This window comes from Lycium barbarum, chromosome 10 (assembly GCF_019175385.1).
Source record: "Lycium barbarum isolate Lr01 chromosome 10, ASM1917538v2, whole genome shotgun sequence".
Taxonomy (NCBI): Eukaryota; Viridiplantae; Streptophyta; class Magnoliopsida; order Solanales; family Solanaceae; genus Lycium; species Lycium barbarum.
The window spans coordinates 15,074,869-15,093,881 of NC_083346.1; the positions used below are offsets into that span (position 1 = coordinate 15,074,869).

General features: G+C 34.3%; 2 protein-coding genes across 4 annotated transcripts; one reads left to right on the forward strand and one right to left on the reverse strand.

Annotated features, from left to right (window-relative positions):
• The first annotated feature begins 3,497 nt into the window (after positions 1-3,497).
• LOC132615124 (chromatin assembly factor 1 subunit FAS2) lies at positions 3,498-10,802 on the forward strand. 2 transcript variants are annotated; one of them, XM_060329696.1, is made up of 12 exons: positions 3,498-3,739; positions 5,853-5,964; positions 6,978-7,004; positions 7,146-7,218; positions 8,292-8,395; positions 8,483-8,694; positions 8,784-8,880; positions 9,560-9,650; positions 9,744-9,832; positions 9,914-10,052; positions 10,173-10,273; positions 10,370-10,802. In XM_060329696.1, exons 1-12 carry the CDS (start codon positions 3,626-3,628, stop codon positions 10,570-10,572), a joined length of 1,362 nt encoding a protein of 453 aa, XP_060185679.1. In that variant the 5' UTR covers positions 3,498-3,625; the 3' UTR covers positions 10,573-10,802. The 2 variants fall into 2 exon arrangements, with proteins under 2 accessions (XP_060185679.1, XP_060185680.1); XM_060329697.1 differs by having other exon boundaries at positions 3,501-3,739; positions 9,560-9,632.
• Positions 10,803-11,239: 437 nt separating this feature from the next.
• Positions 11,240-17,101, reverse strand: LOC132614134 (protein trichome berefringence-like 7). Of its 2 annotated transcripts, XM_060328501.1 has the most exons (4): positions 15,504-17,077; positions 13,676-13,834; positions 12,334-12,642; positions 11,240-11,554 (listed from the first exon to the last, which is right to left on the reverse strand). In XM_060328501.1, the coding sequence occupies exons 1-4, from the start codon at positions 16,319-16,321 to the stop codon at positions 11,536-11,538; spliced, it is 1,305 nt and encodes a 434-aa protein (XP_060184484.1). In that variant the 5' UTR covers positions 16,322-17,077; the 3' UTR covers positions 11,240-11,535. The 2 variants fall into 2 exon arrangements, with proteins under 2 accessions (XP_060184484.1, XP_060184485.1); XM_060328502.1 differs by lacking the exon at positions 11,240-11,554 and having other exon boundaries at positions 12,504-12,642; positions 13,596-13,834; positions 15,504-17,101.
• Between the last annotated feature and the right edge of the window lie 1,912 nt (positions 17,102-19,013).

The following is a 19,013-nucleotide window of genomic DNA, read 5'->3' on the forward strand; positions in this document are numbered from 1 at the left end:
CAGAAATCATCTGCGTTTTGTATCTATATTACAATTTGAACTCTGTTTTTAATGGTTTTTACTCACTTTATTGATGGTCAGATCACACCCTTGGTGTGAATCAGGACTTTCCATTTTGTGACGACTGCCAATAGCTCTGATATTTTCTGTTGTTATCCAAGTATAGAGACTGGAGACATATGTCCATGTTCAAAAATTCATTGTAGGATTTTCAGATGACCAAATGGTGTCTTGATAAACCAGCTAGCTAATGCAATCCTCGTCAAAAGTATAAAACATTAGATCCGTTCTTATGCTTCGTCTTACCTGTTCTGAGAAACTTTCACGATGCAGTATCTATATACATAAAGGGTCTCTTTGCACATGCATACCTTCTTGTTTCTATGTATATATGGAGAGAGAGAGAGAGTCTCTTTGCACATGCATACCTTTTCATTTAAAATTTATTTTTATGCATAAGGGGGCCGATGAAACGAATGAGATAGATTTTTTTTTTTTTTTTTAAACGAAAGAGATAGATGAATGATGAGAATTGAATGCACACCTATTATGCAAATGATTTATATCTATATGTATCATAATATAAATTTTGGTATTACATACGTATATATGCATTTATTCAAACAGAAAATAGTGTGTTCAGTTGGATCCATTCCCAAATTTTTTATTTTGACTATGCTCATCCGAGAGTTTTTGACCAATATCATCCTTATTGTTTCATCTCAACTTCCACTACATCCTTATAATATTTTATTTAACTGAAAACATCCCTTAAGTTTCCCAAACTTAATCAAAAACACCCCTCTGTTAACTTTTCTGTCATTTCCTAACGGAGCTTGGACTATTCCCATCTTTACTCAGGTTCCTCAGGGATAGTTTCCTGTGATCACTTCATGATGATGATTTCCCATCTTTTCTAAAGTTCCTCAGGGATAGTTCCAGTGGGCACTGATGATGATGTATATTGTATCAGAAAATCACTTTGCAACTGATAACTACTCCCTCCGTCCCATTTTAACTTTTTTCACGCTCATTAAAATAATAAATACAACGTATAGTTTACTAATTAAGCTTACCATATTTAATAAAGTAGATTGATCGTTTCCTCTTAAATACCGTATGTACATGCTTTTCTTTAGTTATTAAGATATAATTGAAAATCACCAACTTCAGTCTTGATTTCCTAAAGTAATGATATAAAATGATAGTAGTAATTATTTTGGGACAAATATTTTGAGCTAACATGACTGAATTTGGGGCGGAGGGAGTATATATTAATTTGTAACGACTAATCTAAGTTACGCCTTCAGTGGTTATGTTATTTGAATTTATTTGAATTATGCGTTCTACAATCAGTTATTCAGTATATGTCTACTCGTTTTGCCTTTACTTTATCCCCTGCAGGTTCTAGCTATTCTCTTTCACCCACTGCTTGTGATTCTTCTTAGCCCACCTCCCCAAATTTTATACTTCTCTCTCTCCCTCATGTGCTAGCCTTACATATGAGGAATCTAATGATATGAATAGAATCTGTGAGGATTTGAACATAAGAAAGGAGAAACTTTTGGAGTAAGTGATTTGTTGCTGGTTGCATTTGTCCAATTAGTCAGTTATGGAGTATTTTTATTCTTTGAAGAGCTTGTGGGAAATTGTTGAATAACAAAAACACTCAATGCTCGTGAGAAAAAGAAAGCTCCGTTAGGAAATGACATAAAAGTTAACATAGGGGTGTTTTTGGTTATGTTCGGAAACGTAAGGGATGTTTTCATTTAAGTGAGATATTTTAAGGAAGCAATGAAAGTTGAAGTGAAACAATAAGGATGATATTGATCAAAACCTCGTCATCCAATCTACCTGAAAAATAGAAAAAAAGTTTCTTTTTACAAAGGGAAAATAGTATTTTTGGTCCTAAATTATAGTTAAATTCCTCTTTTGGTCCTTCTAATATGCAAGTTAACATATTTAACCTTTAATTTAGTAAAATTTATATTTTGGTACCTTTAGATATAAAATATGCTATATTTGACTATCTATAACTTAATAGAACTATATTACCGTCAAATTTGAAATAACATTACAAATTTAACATATAAAACATGATTAATTTAGTGGTTGAACAATTAACAATTACTGGTAAATTTATAAATACTCATAAGCAAAGAGATAAAAAATGCATAATTCAATTAATTGAACATCTAATGTGCTTAGTCAAATATTAAAAACGGAAAAAGGGTCAAATTTTCCTCTATACACTCACAAATAAGCTATATTTACCTTTTGTTATACATACTTCTTCCACATGTTTCTTCTTATCCTCCAACATTAGAAGTCATATTCACCCTTATACTCTAAAAAAATAATAATAAAAAAAAATCATATTTCGGCTATTCCGTTAAATCTCCATCAGTGTTTTAAAAGGCGAGGGCGTAAGGCGGGGCGTTTTACATACGCCTCGACGAGGCGTAAGCCTCGAGGCACGGGGCGTAAGCCCCATGGGTATTTAATTTTTAGTATTTCTTAAAATAATATAATTACAATAAATATTTTTAAATAGGTAAAATTACATAAAAAAATAAATGAAATATATATATATATATATATATATATATATATATATATATATATATATATATATATATGTGTGTGTGTGTATGTGTGTGTGTGTGTGTGTGTGAGAGCGCGCACGCGCGCTTGATCCTCACAAAAAAAATGATCAAAGCCCATTATACACCGCTTATAACTTATAATTATATATAACATAATTTTACAAGTATAAACAATACAATGAAATAAAAGATATTATGAAATGCAAAACAATTCTAACATTTTAACTTTCAAACACGAAAAAAAAAAACAGAGTTTCTTAAAACACTATTACTATCATACTATTCATTTTATCTCCCTATAAGCAAATAATCAATAAAATTTATCAATATTACAATTAAAACATAACTTCTTCATGAACAAAAAATTAAATTATATGATAATTCTGATACATAGGACTTATGACCAATGACAAGTGAAAATGTACAATTCCGCTATGTGTTTTTTTTAAAAAAATAAGTGATATTCACCCTCACGACGTTCTCAAATAGTAAATATCCAATACTACGACTTGTTATATGAGTTACACCCCAATCTTCTATTTCTATAGATGAAAAACTATTAAGTATCATTATTTTGTTAAACAATTATGAGGGTGAATGATTTTAATTAAGGAATTTAAAATATAATTTGTGTAAGAACTGTTAAGCGAGCCCTGGGCGTTGGGCGTTAGGCGTGTTTAAGGCGTACGGTTGGGCGCTTAGGGCGTAAGCCTCATAGGAACTAAGCCCCGCAAGTTAGCCCCAGGGCGTTTTGCTACTGTCCTGCCCCGAGACGAGCCCCGGGGCGAGTTCTGACACTGCCTTTTAAAACAATGATCTCCATGTCCTGTCTTAATGGCACTATTGACCTTTAAAAAAAAAAAAAAAAAGAAATAATAAAGGCGCCTATTCGGGTGAGTTTCCCGCCTAAATCTAAAAAGTCGCCATTTTTCCCCAACAAAATCACTCAAACCCTATTTTCTTCACATCTCTCCAAAATTAAATATTACTAAAAATAGTAAATTACAAACAAAAAAAGAATGAAGGGTGGTACAGTTCAGATCAATTGGCATGACACTAAGCCTGTTTTGTGCCTTGATATTCACCAACAAACTGGTGTTCTTGCTACTGGTGGTGCTGACTATGATATCAAGGTTACATTACTACTTTACCCTTCTGAATTTATCATTATTACTTCTTAATTTTGTATCAGTATTGTCGTTTAAATTAATTCGGAAAATATCATAGTTTGAATTTAGATTTTATCAATCGGGTCAGGGGCGGAACCAATGCATAAATTTATGTGTAAAAATAAATTCACTAAAAATGCAACAAACACTAGATAATAAAATGAGTTCAATGAAATCAAGGTGAAATGACTACTTTACCCTTCTTCAATTACTTTTAAATTTTGTCTCAGCGTTGTGTTACTGCATTTGGTTAGTCTTGCATGCGTTGATTATGCTCGTGGTGAATTTTGGTTTAAATTACCTAGTTGGTTCGTTAATTAATAGTTTGAATTCGTTAGAGTTGATTTCTTAGACAAGAACGAAGGTGACTTTCTGAGATATTAATTATTAGTTGAGTGACCACGTGAGAAATCATCCCCAAAAATTGTCAATCAGGAAGTGTGCTTTTAAAATAGATAGTGTAACAATTAATTAATATCTTTGGAATTTGGAAAATTCATTTCATTTTGGATCATTAAAAAGGTGCCAAAAATTCGTTGATATTGGAATGGAGGGAGTAATTAATAGTTTGAATTTAGTTTTTGTCGATGGGGTAATGCATTTTTAAGATAGTGTAGCAAACCAGTGAGAAGAACCTCCGAAATTCAAAGGAAATGAAAACACAGTAAAGGGAAATTAAGAAACAAAGAGGGGGAAGTTCAGAAAAGAAAGGGAAAAGGAAGGAAAGAGGGAATGATATAGAAGAAGAGGAAACACGATGAAGAGAGCAAAATTAGGGCCCGTTTGGCCATGAAAATTGTGAGTATTTGAAAAGAGTAGTTTTTGTTTTCAAAGTGAAACATGTATTTGGGAATTGGAGTTGTGTTTGGCCATGAGTGCAAATTTAAGTTGTTTTTTAATTTTTGTGAGTGATTTGGAGTGGAAAAAGTGAAAACAACTTTTTGGTGTTTTTCAAATTCTGTAAAATTCCGGAATTTTATGGCCAAACATGATTTCCGAAATTCAACTCCAGAAAAAGTAAAAACTATTCATCGCCAAACGGCCACTTAGGTAGAAGGGTATTGCATTTCCTCTTCTGTTAGGATATCGCGAAGCAAGTCATGACGTGGACACACATTCATGATGCCATATTACATGTTGCTTTTTACCTCGAATGTCGTATAGAATCACCCATTTTAAAAAGATAATATTGAAAAATGAAATTGTATCATTTGGCCCAGAAAGGTAACTAAGGTTGGCAGTTCAGCTACAGATTTTAGAACCATCTTCCTTGTAGGACAATATAAACAATGCGTGATATTCTTATTTATTTCCATATTTCAGCATGTGATATTCTTACCAATTGAGGATTCATCATTTCAATGAGTGCTCACATTAGTGGAACTACAGAAATTGTTATGAATTTTAGAGTATTCTTTTACCATCCAGTTAACCAAGCAACTATAATGTTTCTCCTCAGGGAGTGTCATGATCTCCTTACCGCTGACCCAAAAAACTCAACTTTTATTGAATTAATCCATAATGGCTGAGAGTAGGAGGAACAACAGAACCAGTTGGTAACTGCCCCTTTGCCACCATCTTTTAAATAAGAATTTAGCCTTCATTGGGCAACCACAGACTGGATCACGGGCAGATGCAGCATGCTGACACTGGGTGTGTATATGCTACTTGTCAGAGGACATATTTCAGAGTGATTTATTTCTCCTCAACCTCGAACTATAAGCCGAATATCCTTTAGTGATTGTTGCTTAATAACTAACACAAACTCTTAAAATCAATCTAGCTCTTCAAATTCAACAGAATAATTCACATCTAATATAGATTGTTTTAGTGTCTGAAATGTACCAACTGGTTGAAGTTATTTACTTCAGCTTCGATCTGAAGTGACTCTGGCTTGGCGAATGTGAATTCTTTTGATTCAGATTGCAAGTCATGTTTATGATGGAATTTAAAATCAGACACTTAATATTGAATTATTAAGCACTAGTTTCAAAGTTAGCCGATATTTAAAGGACTTCTATACTATTTTATGCTTGGGATGAATATGATAACATCGGATTAATTTTTTTTCCAACAGATGTGGGTGATTGATTCTGGAGAAAGTGAGAAGAAAGTGCCTTCAGTTTCATACCAGGCTAGCCTCTCTTACCATAGTGGTGCTGTGAATGCGCTTCGGTTCTCCCCTTCAGGTACAGTTGTTCTTCTTGCTTTGTTAAAAAGTTCTGATAGCTATTTTTTAGTTTCACATTGATTAAAGCATTAAATTTACAAGGCAAGAATCCATACATGCTTATATCCTGTCGAGTGTTGGAGTTTCCTCTGAAGCTGTTTTGTGCAATTTATGAGTTTGGTTGTTTGAACGACCTGGCCTTTTTCTCTCTGTTTCTGTATACCTCTGTGAAGCCAAATGTAATATTGGTTTTTGAGAGGGTCAGCATCGGATATAGTTATTGGCTTATTGCTGACTCCATTTAAGTTGCAATTAGCTGTGAACTTGGTTCTTCCTTTTTTTTTTTTTAATTCCTATTTTTCTTTCACGTCCTTTAGTTTCAGTGCTTCAAAGATTAATGTTTGGAAGTTGGAATATCAGTTGTAGATGTTCTATTAGATTGAGTGATTTTCTGGGATTGATTTTATAGGTTATGAAATTCCTTTGTCTGAAACTTTTTGCTGGATATGTATTTGAGGACTCGTTGATCTGAGAACTGGAAATACAGAGTGGAGTGGGGAGCTTCTTTTGTAGTCAGATTTTTTAGATACTGAGTTGCAATGAAGTTCACGAAATCATCAATTACCTTTGACTATATAGAGAAGGTTGCTCTTACTACAAATGAAACAACAGATAACGATGTTTCTGCAAGGTTTGCAGTATTTGATTCAACATGTCTGAAGCACATGCGATGGAGAGTCGTGGTGACAATCTTTTGGGGTTTTGACTTGCTTATACTGTTTACCATCTTACAAACCTCGCTTACATCTCTGGGTTGATCAATACATTGGAAATGTTAATGTAAATGTTAATGTTTCTGCTGACTTTGTAACTGTGGGTACTTCATTTTTAGCGACCTTTTCAGTTGTCAAAACTTTTATTATAGCTGATCTTCCAATGCATGCCTCCATCTGAATTCAAACTGTTGGATAATATACTTGTACCTATCTATTCATGCAGAAAACTGAATTACAATTTTCTTGTAATATGCAGGAGAGCATTTGGCCTCTGGTGCTGATGGTATAGACTTGTCCCTATAAATCTCTCAATTTAGCCTGGAGCAAATAATTTAACAATTTCTACACTTCCACTTTTCATTTTCTTATCTACATGTATCCAAGTATCTTTGTATTTTTTTAAGAGTAACTACTCCTGATGTAGGTGGTGAGCTCATCATTTGGAAGCTACATTCTTCAGATGATAGCAAAACATGGAAAGTCCTAAAGACGTTATCGTAAGCCTTTCATTTGGTCCTATTGCCATTATGAATTACTGAGCACTCTTAGGATAGCTATGGAGTCGTGCTATGAACCATTAACTACTGTTTTTCTGGTTTTATTGTTATGGTATAGCCAAAGAATTATTGGAACATGCTATTTGGTTCTTGTCCTGCATTTTTTATTGTGATCTTTATCCTTTTTTGCTTGTCAAATAAATTTTTAGATCTGATGTTGGAAGAAAGAAAAAGTTTTGGGATGGGTTAGTGTTTGTGGGTAATGGGTCAGTTAGGGTCATTTTAATTTAATGAAAAATTAATGGGAAATGGTGACTAGGATCCCAGGTGGACAATTTTAATGATGTGGCGATGCCACAGTGGCCATCTGTTAGAGGTGGGGGTAAATGCAAAAACTTTATTAACGGTAAGGGTATGGTTTATTAGAAATACTTATCAGGGGTAAATGTAAACTATTTACCAAAGTACAGGGGTAAATCTGACCCTTTTCCCGATATTATAACCACATGAAAAAGTTGAAGCGTTCGATAACAAGTAGCGTTGATTATTCTCTAGCGTTCGATAACAAGTAGCGTTGATTATTCTCTATAAAAAACAAGTAACATTGATTATATTCTGTCATTTTTTTCCGTAAAATAAAGTAAATTAACGTAGATCATATTCTAAGGGTCTGTTTGTTTGCATTATATTTTGGTTTAAGCAGAATGTTGCAATAAACCAGCATCTGTATAATAGTCACTTATTTTGCGGGGAAAAACGGTTGTATGTGTTAATCAACATTTAACAAGAATATTATTGTACATATAGTCAACTTTTGTTAACTCTACCCCAAATAATAAATAAACACAACATAAATAATCCATAATATTCTAATAACCCATTTTAAACAGACTTTTCGAATGTTGTTCATAACTTTCTAGCTTAATATTACTGCAAGAAGGTGCTTTGAGACTGTGATAATCATGGCTAAGATATTTCACCTAATGCCTTCAAGTGACAAAAGGATCAGAATCATTGTTTTAATAGAGTTATTTCTAATTTGATACTAGTACTCATGAGTTTACTTTTTGCAGATTTCACCGTAAGGATGTATTGGACTTGCAGTGGTCTGCTGATGGTTCTTTTTTGATTTCTGGTTCTGTTGATAATTCGTGCATCATATGGGATGTCAATAAAGGTAAGAAATAAAAGAGGATCTAACTTAAAGATTTTTTGACAAGATAAAATAAACTTTATACTGACAGTTGGCAAATTCCTTCATCAGGTTCTGTTCATCAGATTTTGGATGCTCATTTGCACTATGTGCAAGGTGTGGCATGGGATCCATTGTCCAAGTACACTGCCTCACTCAGTTCGGATAGATCTTGCCGGATTTACAACAATAAACCACCTAAAACAAAAGGAGTTGAGAAGTTGAATTTTGTGTGTCAACATGTCATTATGAAGGTTGAACCGCAACTGCCGGATGAGTCCAAGGTCAAATATCATATCAATTTCTCTGTGCCTTCTTAATTATAAGTGAATGTTACATGCATATTAACTTTGGCTCTTCCAAATTCATGCAGTCTACTAAAAATCATCTCTTTCTTGATGAGACACTCCCATCTTTCTTCCGAAGGTTATCTTGGTCTCCTGATGGTTCCTTTCTGCTTGTGCCTGCAGGTACAACCTTGAAACTTAGAAGTCCTAATTATGAATCTGTGCATTTTGATCATTCTTTCGACTCCTTTCCCGAAAGTTATTCATCTCTTTGTATCTTTCCCCCTGCTCCCCCAACCCTCCAAAAAAAAAAAAAAAAGGACAAAGAAAACCATCCTCAGAGACAAAAAAGAAAAAGGAAAGCTCTATCAAGACTTCATGTGTTCTTTGTCTTGACCAATAAACAGTTTGTTTTTCATCTAATGAGTTTTACAATATTTCTCTACTTCCAGAATAAGCCAATAATGCAGCATTAGGTCCTTTTTGGGTCCAAATATAAAGGTAGCGCACTGAAGTTTTCAGATTAAAATCATCCCATAGCCCTCTTTGTGAACTGTGTCTTAGACATTTTTGCAGTGTCAGGTTAATATCCCCATGACATCTGTTGCAATTCTCATTTAAGATCTTTGGACTCTTCATTGCTTCAAGAGAGAGAATCTTGGACTTCTTCATAGCTGTTTCTTCATGTGATAGTGCTAATGTGACAGATTGAAGGCATCTGACCTGCATTCCTTTTTTGGTTTATTATTATTATTATTATTATTATTTTTATATTATCGTTTTTTTGGGGTGGATGGGGGGGAAAGGGAATTGGCGAAGTAACGGTAGAAGGTCTGAGAATAGATGTGTTTTGCTATTTCAGGTTCTTACAAGTTTGCACCTTCTTCAGAACCAGCAAACACTGCTTATGTGTTTTCTAGGAAAGATCTCTCAAGGCAAGGATCTTCTTTTTGGTACTATTGTATTTTTATTAGAGCGAATCTATTCTATTCCCTCTAGCTCACAACAATCTGATACTTACGCCTCAACTCTATGGATTTTGACAGGCCAGCTTTAATGCTCCCAGGTGCCAACAAACCTGTAGTTGCTGTACGCTTCTGCCCCATGACATTTAGCTTGAGAGGATCAAGCAATTGTAGGTTCTCCTGCTGAATTGCTTTTTGAGCTGATTACACTATGTTATGCTCTGATACCCAATCCTTTTTAATGACTGTAGCATCATCGTTCAAGCTTCCTTATCGTCTGATTTTTGCTGTGGCTACGTTGAATTCCTTGTACATCTATGACACAGAAAGTGTGCAACCAATAGCCATCGTAGCTGGTCTTCATTATGCTGCTATTACAGACATAGCATGGTATTCCTGGCTTCCTTGCTCCTTTTCAAATGCTGTCAGCACTCCCGTTCTCTTCTGTGAAGCATTCTAGAAATTTGTTTAATTCCTTTTCTTTTGGCCTAACTCAAAATGATAATGAAGGTCGGCTACTGGGAAATATCTGGCTTTATCCTCCCAAGACGGTTACTGCACTCTGCTAGAATTTGATAATGAGGAACTGGGATCAACTTTTTGTAATCCAGGTTTGCTGTGTTCCTCCAACTAATTGTTATCGTTTTGATTATGTGTTCTTCGTCATCCTGACCAAATATGTGTTTCTGCTTGATAATTGTTTGCAGAAAAAGAAATTGCTGGAGATAGAAATATTGTACAGAAACAGGAAGAAAATGTTCCGGAAACTATTGGCAGTGAGAAGCTCATGGATGTAGATAATGGAAAAGCAGAAGAGAAAACAGAAGTGAAACAAGAATCAACACTATCAACCCCTCAAATTTCTAAGCAGGCTACCAGAAAAAGGATCACACCAATGGCCATTGGTTGATTTTGATAGTTCTCTGAAATTTTAGTGGTCTCTTTTGTTACCTTTTATTAGGGAGTGGGGCTTGGAAAATGTTGGGGGAAATTTGGAGGACTTTTCATGTACATATGTATACCAGCAGTATTGTAAGCCAAATCATTTGCTTATTGTTTTTCCTGTTATATATATCTGGAGTCCCTTTGACCTATTTTATACCTAAATTAGACAAACATTTGATAAGTTTGTTCGGTCAATTGATTTTGTAACCCTTTACAATTGTGTCTATTTTACAAGATGTTTTTATTTTTTCACATAATAGATCTTTCTACGGTCATTTTCTTCTATTTAAATTATAAATGATTATGTTGAAAAATTTACTTGAGAATATATTTAGCAAGTAGAGTAATATCATCATGTTTCAATTATTGCAGAGAGTAAGTACTTACTAATTTGGTGTAACAAATTTGTTAAAGGTTTATATTAACCGTAACAACAGCAACAATTTCCAGTGACCATCGCTTAATTTAAGCTCAAAGACGCATTTTGATTGCCGTAAATTGAAAATAAAATAAAATACAAGTCTAAAATAACTTTCGAACCACATCAACTTGGACAAGCATGGAAGGGAAGTGTTGCAATTTCAACTTTCTGGTGTAACACGAATTTAATGAACAAAAGAAAGCGTAAGAGATGTCAAACTTCATATGTAACACTTCTCATTAGTGTATAAATGACTAAATGTTGAAATACATTACATATAAATTTTCAAATATTACAAGAAACAAGACAAACATTCTGGGAATGATATACATTTTTCTCCTTCCCACTTACAAAACAAATTTAGTGAACCAAAAAAAAAAAAAATCAATTTCCCGGTACAAAACTATCTTCTCAATGTTACTATACATTTCTGTTCAAAATTGCTTTGCAAAATTGATTGACCTCCATAGAAAAACATAAGCTGGTAGAGTTACTCCTTATGATACATCAGTCCAAGCTATTGAATCTGCAACAAACAAATAACCTCACTTAATAGGAAAACAACTTTGGCTCATCTGGATATATAAAACATTTTTCTTTATAAGCAGTGGTTAGCTAAAGTGAACGAGTTTTTGCTGCCACAGTGGCGCGTACAACAGATTCAGTGCGTAAAAAAGAACCTCACTAGTAATAACACAAACTCCACTCTATTTGGAAAAAAAGTACTAGCTTTAATAGGCACATGTTGACTAGTTGAACCAAAGATTTTACTAAATACTCGCTTCAAGATGACGACTTTTGGTTTCTCGCTAAGAAACTATAGACCAACTTATGAGTAAACTTATAGAAAGGTGTAGTAGCAGAAATATAAGCAATGAGTCAAGAAAGATGGAAACCAAGATTTTATATTGAAAAATGTTCATGTAAAGTTTGGGTAATGAATGAGAAATATTGGAGCAAAACTGATGTCATGCACTAGCATCCCACAAATCTTCTTTTGCCACATTACTTATAGCTCAGAACTTGATTCCACAAAGGTACAACTAAACAACATATCCTAGAAGGAGTATATTATGTATCAAAGAAGATCTACAATTCGACACGTTGAAAATCCATCAAGTTAACCGAGTCTGTGCTTTATGCCTGGTAGATTCAGACAAGAACAGAAGATAAACAAAATTAATCTTTAGACGGCCTAATTTTTGAACTTCGACGCCCTGAGGTTGTGAGTTCCACTTAGATTTTTTTTTTTTTTGATGAGGTAATATACTTAGAATAACTTTATACGCAAGTATCAAAACTTACTCTCTTTGTTGATGCAATGGCATATGGCGATAGCTACCATGCAGGTACGAAAAGACCATTTCGTTCCAAATATCAGGAACTCCAGGTAGACACCAGTGGCTGCAATCAGACAGAGATGGATTATCGCTCCAAAGACCAACATGTGAATCTTTCCTGAACGCAGACATGGGAGTTACATGTAGTACATGAACTGGAACTTTCATGCTGTGTGCCACCTGTAATACTGTATCTGAAAATGAGCTACTCTCCTGACCCCGAGTCTCTGAAAGAGGTTGACTTGTCACATTGCACAACCGCATAGTTAGATTGCTGATGCAAAACCAATATTTATTCATTAGTTGCAAAGTTATAATATTTAAGGTCTAAAAAACAGAAACAACGCAACTCTAAGAAACAGGACAACAATAGAAGCAGCAGGCTCCATGACTAATAAGGAAGATCATTTGTCCGATGGCAAAAGAAGGGCCATTTCAGAATTATTTGTAACGAACAGGTACATAGGGCTTAGGGGTAGTTTGGTTACTGGTTAGGAAGTGAATTATTCATGTATTAAACTAGTCCCATGTTTGGTAGCATTTCAGTTGCTATGTATAAAATTCAGCACATCAAATATGGTGTTTGGTTACAAGTTTCCAATCCCGCATAACTAATACATTTTTTTTAAAAGATGGAATATATGTGTTATTTTATGCAAAGTAGAAGACGGAATAACTAATCCCTGCATTACAAATACCCGCATAACTCTAAACCAGCAACCAAACAACCCCTTACTGTTCAATGAGGGTAAAAGTCTAAAAGTAAAGGCAACTGTTTAATAGGTGAAGAAGCACAATAATAAATACTACTGTTCAAAGAGGGTGCAAAGTGTAATAAATTGATCATTTAGATTTTAGTCAAATTCAACACTGGAGAACCTCAATATGGTGTTATATTGAACAATTTCCATGAAATTGGCTGGCAGATATAAACATTATAACTTTTCGAACATCAATAAAATTCACAAGCTTAATTTAAGACTTTAACATCGTTTGTCATTTTTGAGCAAAGTCTCAAAACATGTAGATGTTTAATGAATTATGATCCTTTCAGAGTTGTGCTAAGGCATTAAACAACTTTGAGATGGTGCTATAGCCTAGATGTATTTCTTGCGCAGCATCTCTTTTTGCTGGAGACTCAATGAAAACTGCATTACTTATTGATAGAATTACTTTGAATCTTGAAATATCACAAGAAATGTTCAAAAAGTTGCATCCAATTATTACCAGCTCCAATTTGTAGAAACTTTTTACTGAAAGATCCAAAAGCATTCATCTGTATAGAAGGCATAGCTATCGACAAGTACCTCCAATGGGAAGGTTCAAACGTTCTGAAAAAAACACGCGTCCTGTTAGGGTTGATTTTGGTATCAATCCAGGATGACCAAGTGTCAAGGGCAGTTCTGAATGCCGTCGGAATTGACATTCCAATCCTCAGTGTATTATTTACTTGGAAATAGCACCCCCTATTCAAAGAAAGAAATAGAAGCATTGTGAGAACAACCGAAACACAAAATACCAGCTTCTGCATGAAAATTAAGAAGGAATCACTATTACATTATCTAGCTCATGAAAATTTCCTTGATCTTACTGTGCAGTAATTTAGCATTTCTTAAAACCTACTGACGGAAATGCATTCACACAAGATGTATCCAAGAAAGAAATGAAAAATACGGAGACATTTCTACCTTAAGTTGATTGATGCAGCTAGCTTTAGAATACAGTAGATGTACAAAAACCAATACAAGATTGCCTGGAAAGTATAAACGTTTGGTCTACAAATGTTATCCTCAGAAAGCATATATGCCGCTACAACTTTCAAGTTTTGACCTAAGGACAGTGAAATACTGGAAAACAAGTTAAGAAATCTAATGAGAACACTGAAGCCCATTGCACACGTGAGTTTGGAAAATATAAGCAGGAGGGAAAAGAATGAGTATTTTCTATTCATTTACTGTCTATCATATCCAGAGAGCAAAAGTAGAATAGATAATAAGTATTTTGGCAGGCAGCTTAAGATTGAGAGAGAGAGCAGACCTTCCTGCTTTCTGCATATTCGTATGACGAGTGGCTAATACTAAATTTCTTTGAAGGCCTTCAATAGATGATTTAAGGTAACTAATGAAACTAAACAGAAGGAATGCGTCCATGCATGAGTGGCTCCTAAAATGAACCCTTTCACTGTGGGAACAAAACTTATTACTCCCTCTATTTCAATTTGTTTGTCTTACTTTCCTTTTTAGTCTGTTTAAAAAAGAATGCCTCTTTCTTAATTTTTTTTTTTTTGGTTTCACATCCGGGTTCGGTACCCGCATTGGAGCCCGAGGAATCGGAATTCGTGCCGCGTAGGGCCCCATTTGGGGGGAAGCGCTTCCTACCAAGGATTTTTCCATACCTAGGCCTCAAACTCGAGACATATGGTTAAGGGAGGAACAACCCCATCCACTGCACCACATCCTTTGGTGGTATTGCCTCTTTCCTAATTTGGCAACTCATTAATTTTAACATCCCACATGGCATGTTTATGATCACAAGGTTAAAGGGCATTTTAGTACATTACACATATCTTTAGTTTAAAACCACAAGATTCAAAAGTCTTCTTTACTTTCTTAAACTCCGTGCTCAGTCAAACTAAGACAAACAAATTGAAAAGTTGGGAGAACTTACTACCTTCCAATCCAAGATAGTTGGGTCAACGTTATGAGTCCTCACTGTGGAACAAGCAATTCCAATTTTAAGTGGCTTTAACACCTGTCCTATTGAGACTTCAACAAATTCTTACGGGAGCACATGGATGTTCACACGTGCTAAACAAGCGCGGCTAAAGAAGAAACATCCATATGTGAACATACAAACAAAAAGAGGCTTTCTGCTTTCTTAGGAAAAAAGAAACATCTTTTACTAATATTCATGAATGTAGGAGTGACAAAATCCAGACAAGTGGGAAACAAAAGGAGGAAATGATAATGACGATTAAAAGGGTGAGTCCATATATGAAGGCCCTTCCATATATTAAGGATATTTTAGTTCAATGATAATTTTGCAGTATATGAAGGTAGTTACAGTTTGCTATCATGTAGATATACTCGCAAAGTAATGAAAACTAGTGTTAGTAAAAGAACAAAGTGCACTTACACTCCAAAAAGCTTCCCAGGGACCCACCACTGTCCAGAATTGAATATGAGGACGTCTGCATTGATCCACTCGTTGCTGATATCGTCAAGCTTATCCAACTTAAGGGTTGATCTAACTCTCTTTATTCCATATTTAGAAGACCAAGTATGTTGGACAAGGAATACTGATCGATAAAATTCAACGGTGAAATTGAAGGAACTAAACCTCACTCCCAAAAAACGGATTACTTTTGTGATCTTATTCCCATTTACTTCATATACACTTTCCTTATCTTGCACCCCGGTCATTAACAAACATACCAAAGACTCCCATTGAGTCCTACTCATCGAGTCTCCTACAAATACAATTCTTTTATTTCGAAGAATTTCCAACATATCATGCACATCAAACCTAGGGATTTCACAGTTCCGTGGCTTCCACCTCCACTTAAGATAATCATTATCCGTTCTACCATTAGCCAAACAGTTGAATCCTTTCTCCACAAAGGGGCATTCCGAGGCATTGTACAAAGGATAGCTTTTATCGACTACCCATTTTCCATCATATATGTCACAAAAACTATCCGAACCATTAAAACTAACAAGATTCTCCTCATGAAATGCTTTTGTAAGATTGGGTAGGACATATAAATACCCTCCTCCAATTGCCAAGAAAAAGGAAACAACAGATCCAATCGCTATAAGTACACGAAAAAGTCTCGAAACCTCACTTTTCCTACTACTAAATCTAGGGCTACTAACCGACTTATCGAACAATCTAGGGCTACTAACTGTCAATGCCCTCTGTTTATGGGACAGACTTCTACTGAAAGTACTCATTTTCCCCCTAGTTATTGGTTCCACCACTTCCAGTAACCAATACAATCACATTCAAAACACATTCTATAAATAACCATCAGCAAAATATCCCAGAAACCACTTGCCCAACTACCATTTTACCAAATCCAAAAACCCCTTTGAATCTTGATTCACTTAATCAATAAAAACTCAAACTTTAACATAAAATACCATTTTACCAAATTCAGTAGAACCCCTTTTGAATCTTGATTCACTTAATCAATAAAAACTCAAACTTTAACATAAAATACCATTTTACCAAGTTCAGTAGAACCCCTTTTGAATCTTGATTCACTTTCATCAATAAAAACTCAAACTTTAACATAAAAAACTACCAAAAATCATATATACAGCCATTGATTGTGTACCAACAGACAAAAAAATGACACCCTTTTCAAAATCTTGAATAAATCTGAAGCATTTACAAAGAAATACCAACAAAAAGTTGTCCCAAATGAGGAGATTTGGGGAATGATTTAGACAACTTACAGTGGTTTTCTTAGCAAATCATGAATTTTGGTAAATAATAGATAGATTTGGTGATTATTATGGAAAGAAAGAAGCAACTGAATGAATAAAGAAAGAGGGGGTTAGTTGGAGATTGGTATGTGGGATGCAGACTATCCAACAGAGCACATAGAGTGGGTGCCCTTTTTTTTCTTCCCACCATTTTCAGTTTTCTTTTTATTATTTTGTTCAAAGTTTTTCTTTTTTCTTTTTGGTCACCGGTTCAATTGTTCTTATTCAAATTTGGAAATCCTTGTCTATATGGATGGTGGACAAGAAATTTTAGAAAATACAAGCTCATCTCATATCATATGATGTACTGTAAAGTACTTTATTTAAATCTTTATTAGGTTGCTTATTTATTGTTGAATTCTAATGCATTTTCTTGGCCTTTAATTTTGCTAATAAGTGAATTTTGTTACGGTGAAATCGATTCAATAAAAGAAAAGAGACAATTTGAGTAGATCTTAAAATAATTTATTGCACTTTTTATTTAATAATGAGCCACTAGACACTATGGACCTACTGCATCTTTGTCGATAATATTGTCTGTACGATGATTTTTTGTACATAAAAGATACTTGTTATATATTTATTGATTTGCATAAATAATGAGTCGGCGTAATTTTTTCTCTCCATTTGTAGAGCCTCGTAGCAGTTAAAGATTGAATCCATGTTATGTTTAAAGGCTGTAATTTTGTCAAAACAATTTTTTTATACTTAATGAACGGCCAAAGTATAAGAATAATAATTAATTTTTAAATATATTATCATATAATTCAAATTTGTCTGTGATAGGACAGCTATAACCTGATAAAATGAAACCGTCCCTAGTCTCCATGCAACTCTAGTTCTGCCCCACATGCGCCGCGTTCCTGGGATTTGGAGGAGTTTACTTAATTTATTATAAAAATGTCTTTCAATAATTATGGACGGAATTCCGGAAATTGTATGGATATGGTGTTGGAAATATTAACAATATTAATCAGCAAAGTGAACAAACGGATAGAATCAACTTATCGGATGAACGTTGCATCATGAAAAGTTATTGCCTTGAAAGCAGTTTCGGACCGACTATGGTGCAAGTCGTTTAGCCCGGTCGTTCTCTAAGGTTCTACAACACTTCCAAACACTTGTCCTAGTGGCTAGAAGTTTGGAGTATGCACAAACACAATTGCCGAAAAAGAGAAGCAGAAAGAGAAAGCATTTTACTTTTTCTTTTTTGCTATGTAAAACTATGATCCCATAAGATCATACATATAGCAAAGTGTTTAGCTTTTTTCTGAAAATATTTTTTATGAAATTATATGAGTAATTAAGGTCATAAAAACTATTGTAGTGAAGGCCAAAAAGACAATGTCCATAAACGCAATTCAAAACATTTTTGTTCATTATGAAGGCTACCATTAAGACTCTAAACATATAATCAATTCTTCTTTTAACAAATTATTTGTAGATATTATGTAAATTTTAAAGATGTTTCTTATTCTTTATTTGAGATATTAAAATATAAGTATATATTTTACATATGGCTTAAGGAATATGCCACCAAAAGTCTAAAGGTTTCATGCTGAGTATGACTAACGATAGATCGGAGGATTGGAGACACGCAACAGAATTAATGATAGAGTGGAGGTTTGGGGAAAGACTCGAGTCTAAAGGTTTCATGTTGAGCAAAGACTAAAACAGAGAACACTACTAAAAAATGGGAAAAATCGACGGTAACTGACGTACTTCAGTCGATTATTTTTGGCGCCAAAATTATTACTCCCTCTGTTTCAATTTATGTGAACCTATTTTCTTTTTAGTCCATGTCAAAATGAATGACCTCTTTCCTAATTTGGAAACAAATTCACTTTATGAATGATTTACAGCCACACAAATATTCAAGACTTATTTTTGAACCACAAGTTTCAAAAGTCTTCCCTCTTTTTTAAATGTCGTGCCAGTCAAATGGGTTCACATAAATTGAAATGGAGGGAGTATTAATTTCTAAATTAAACCAACCGACTCCGTCGCTTTTTATATTTTTTATACAAAAACCAACAGACTCCATCGGTTTTTAGAGCGTAACACTACAGTTTAGAGTATAAATTAAAACAATAGAGTATAAATTAAATCAATGGAAGTATTTGATCAAAGAACATGAGTGGTCCATGGTAGAGTT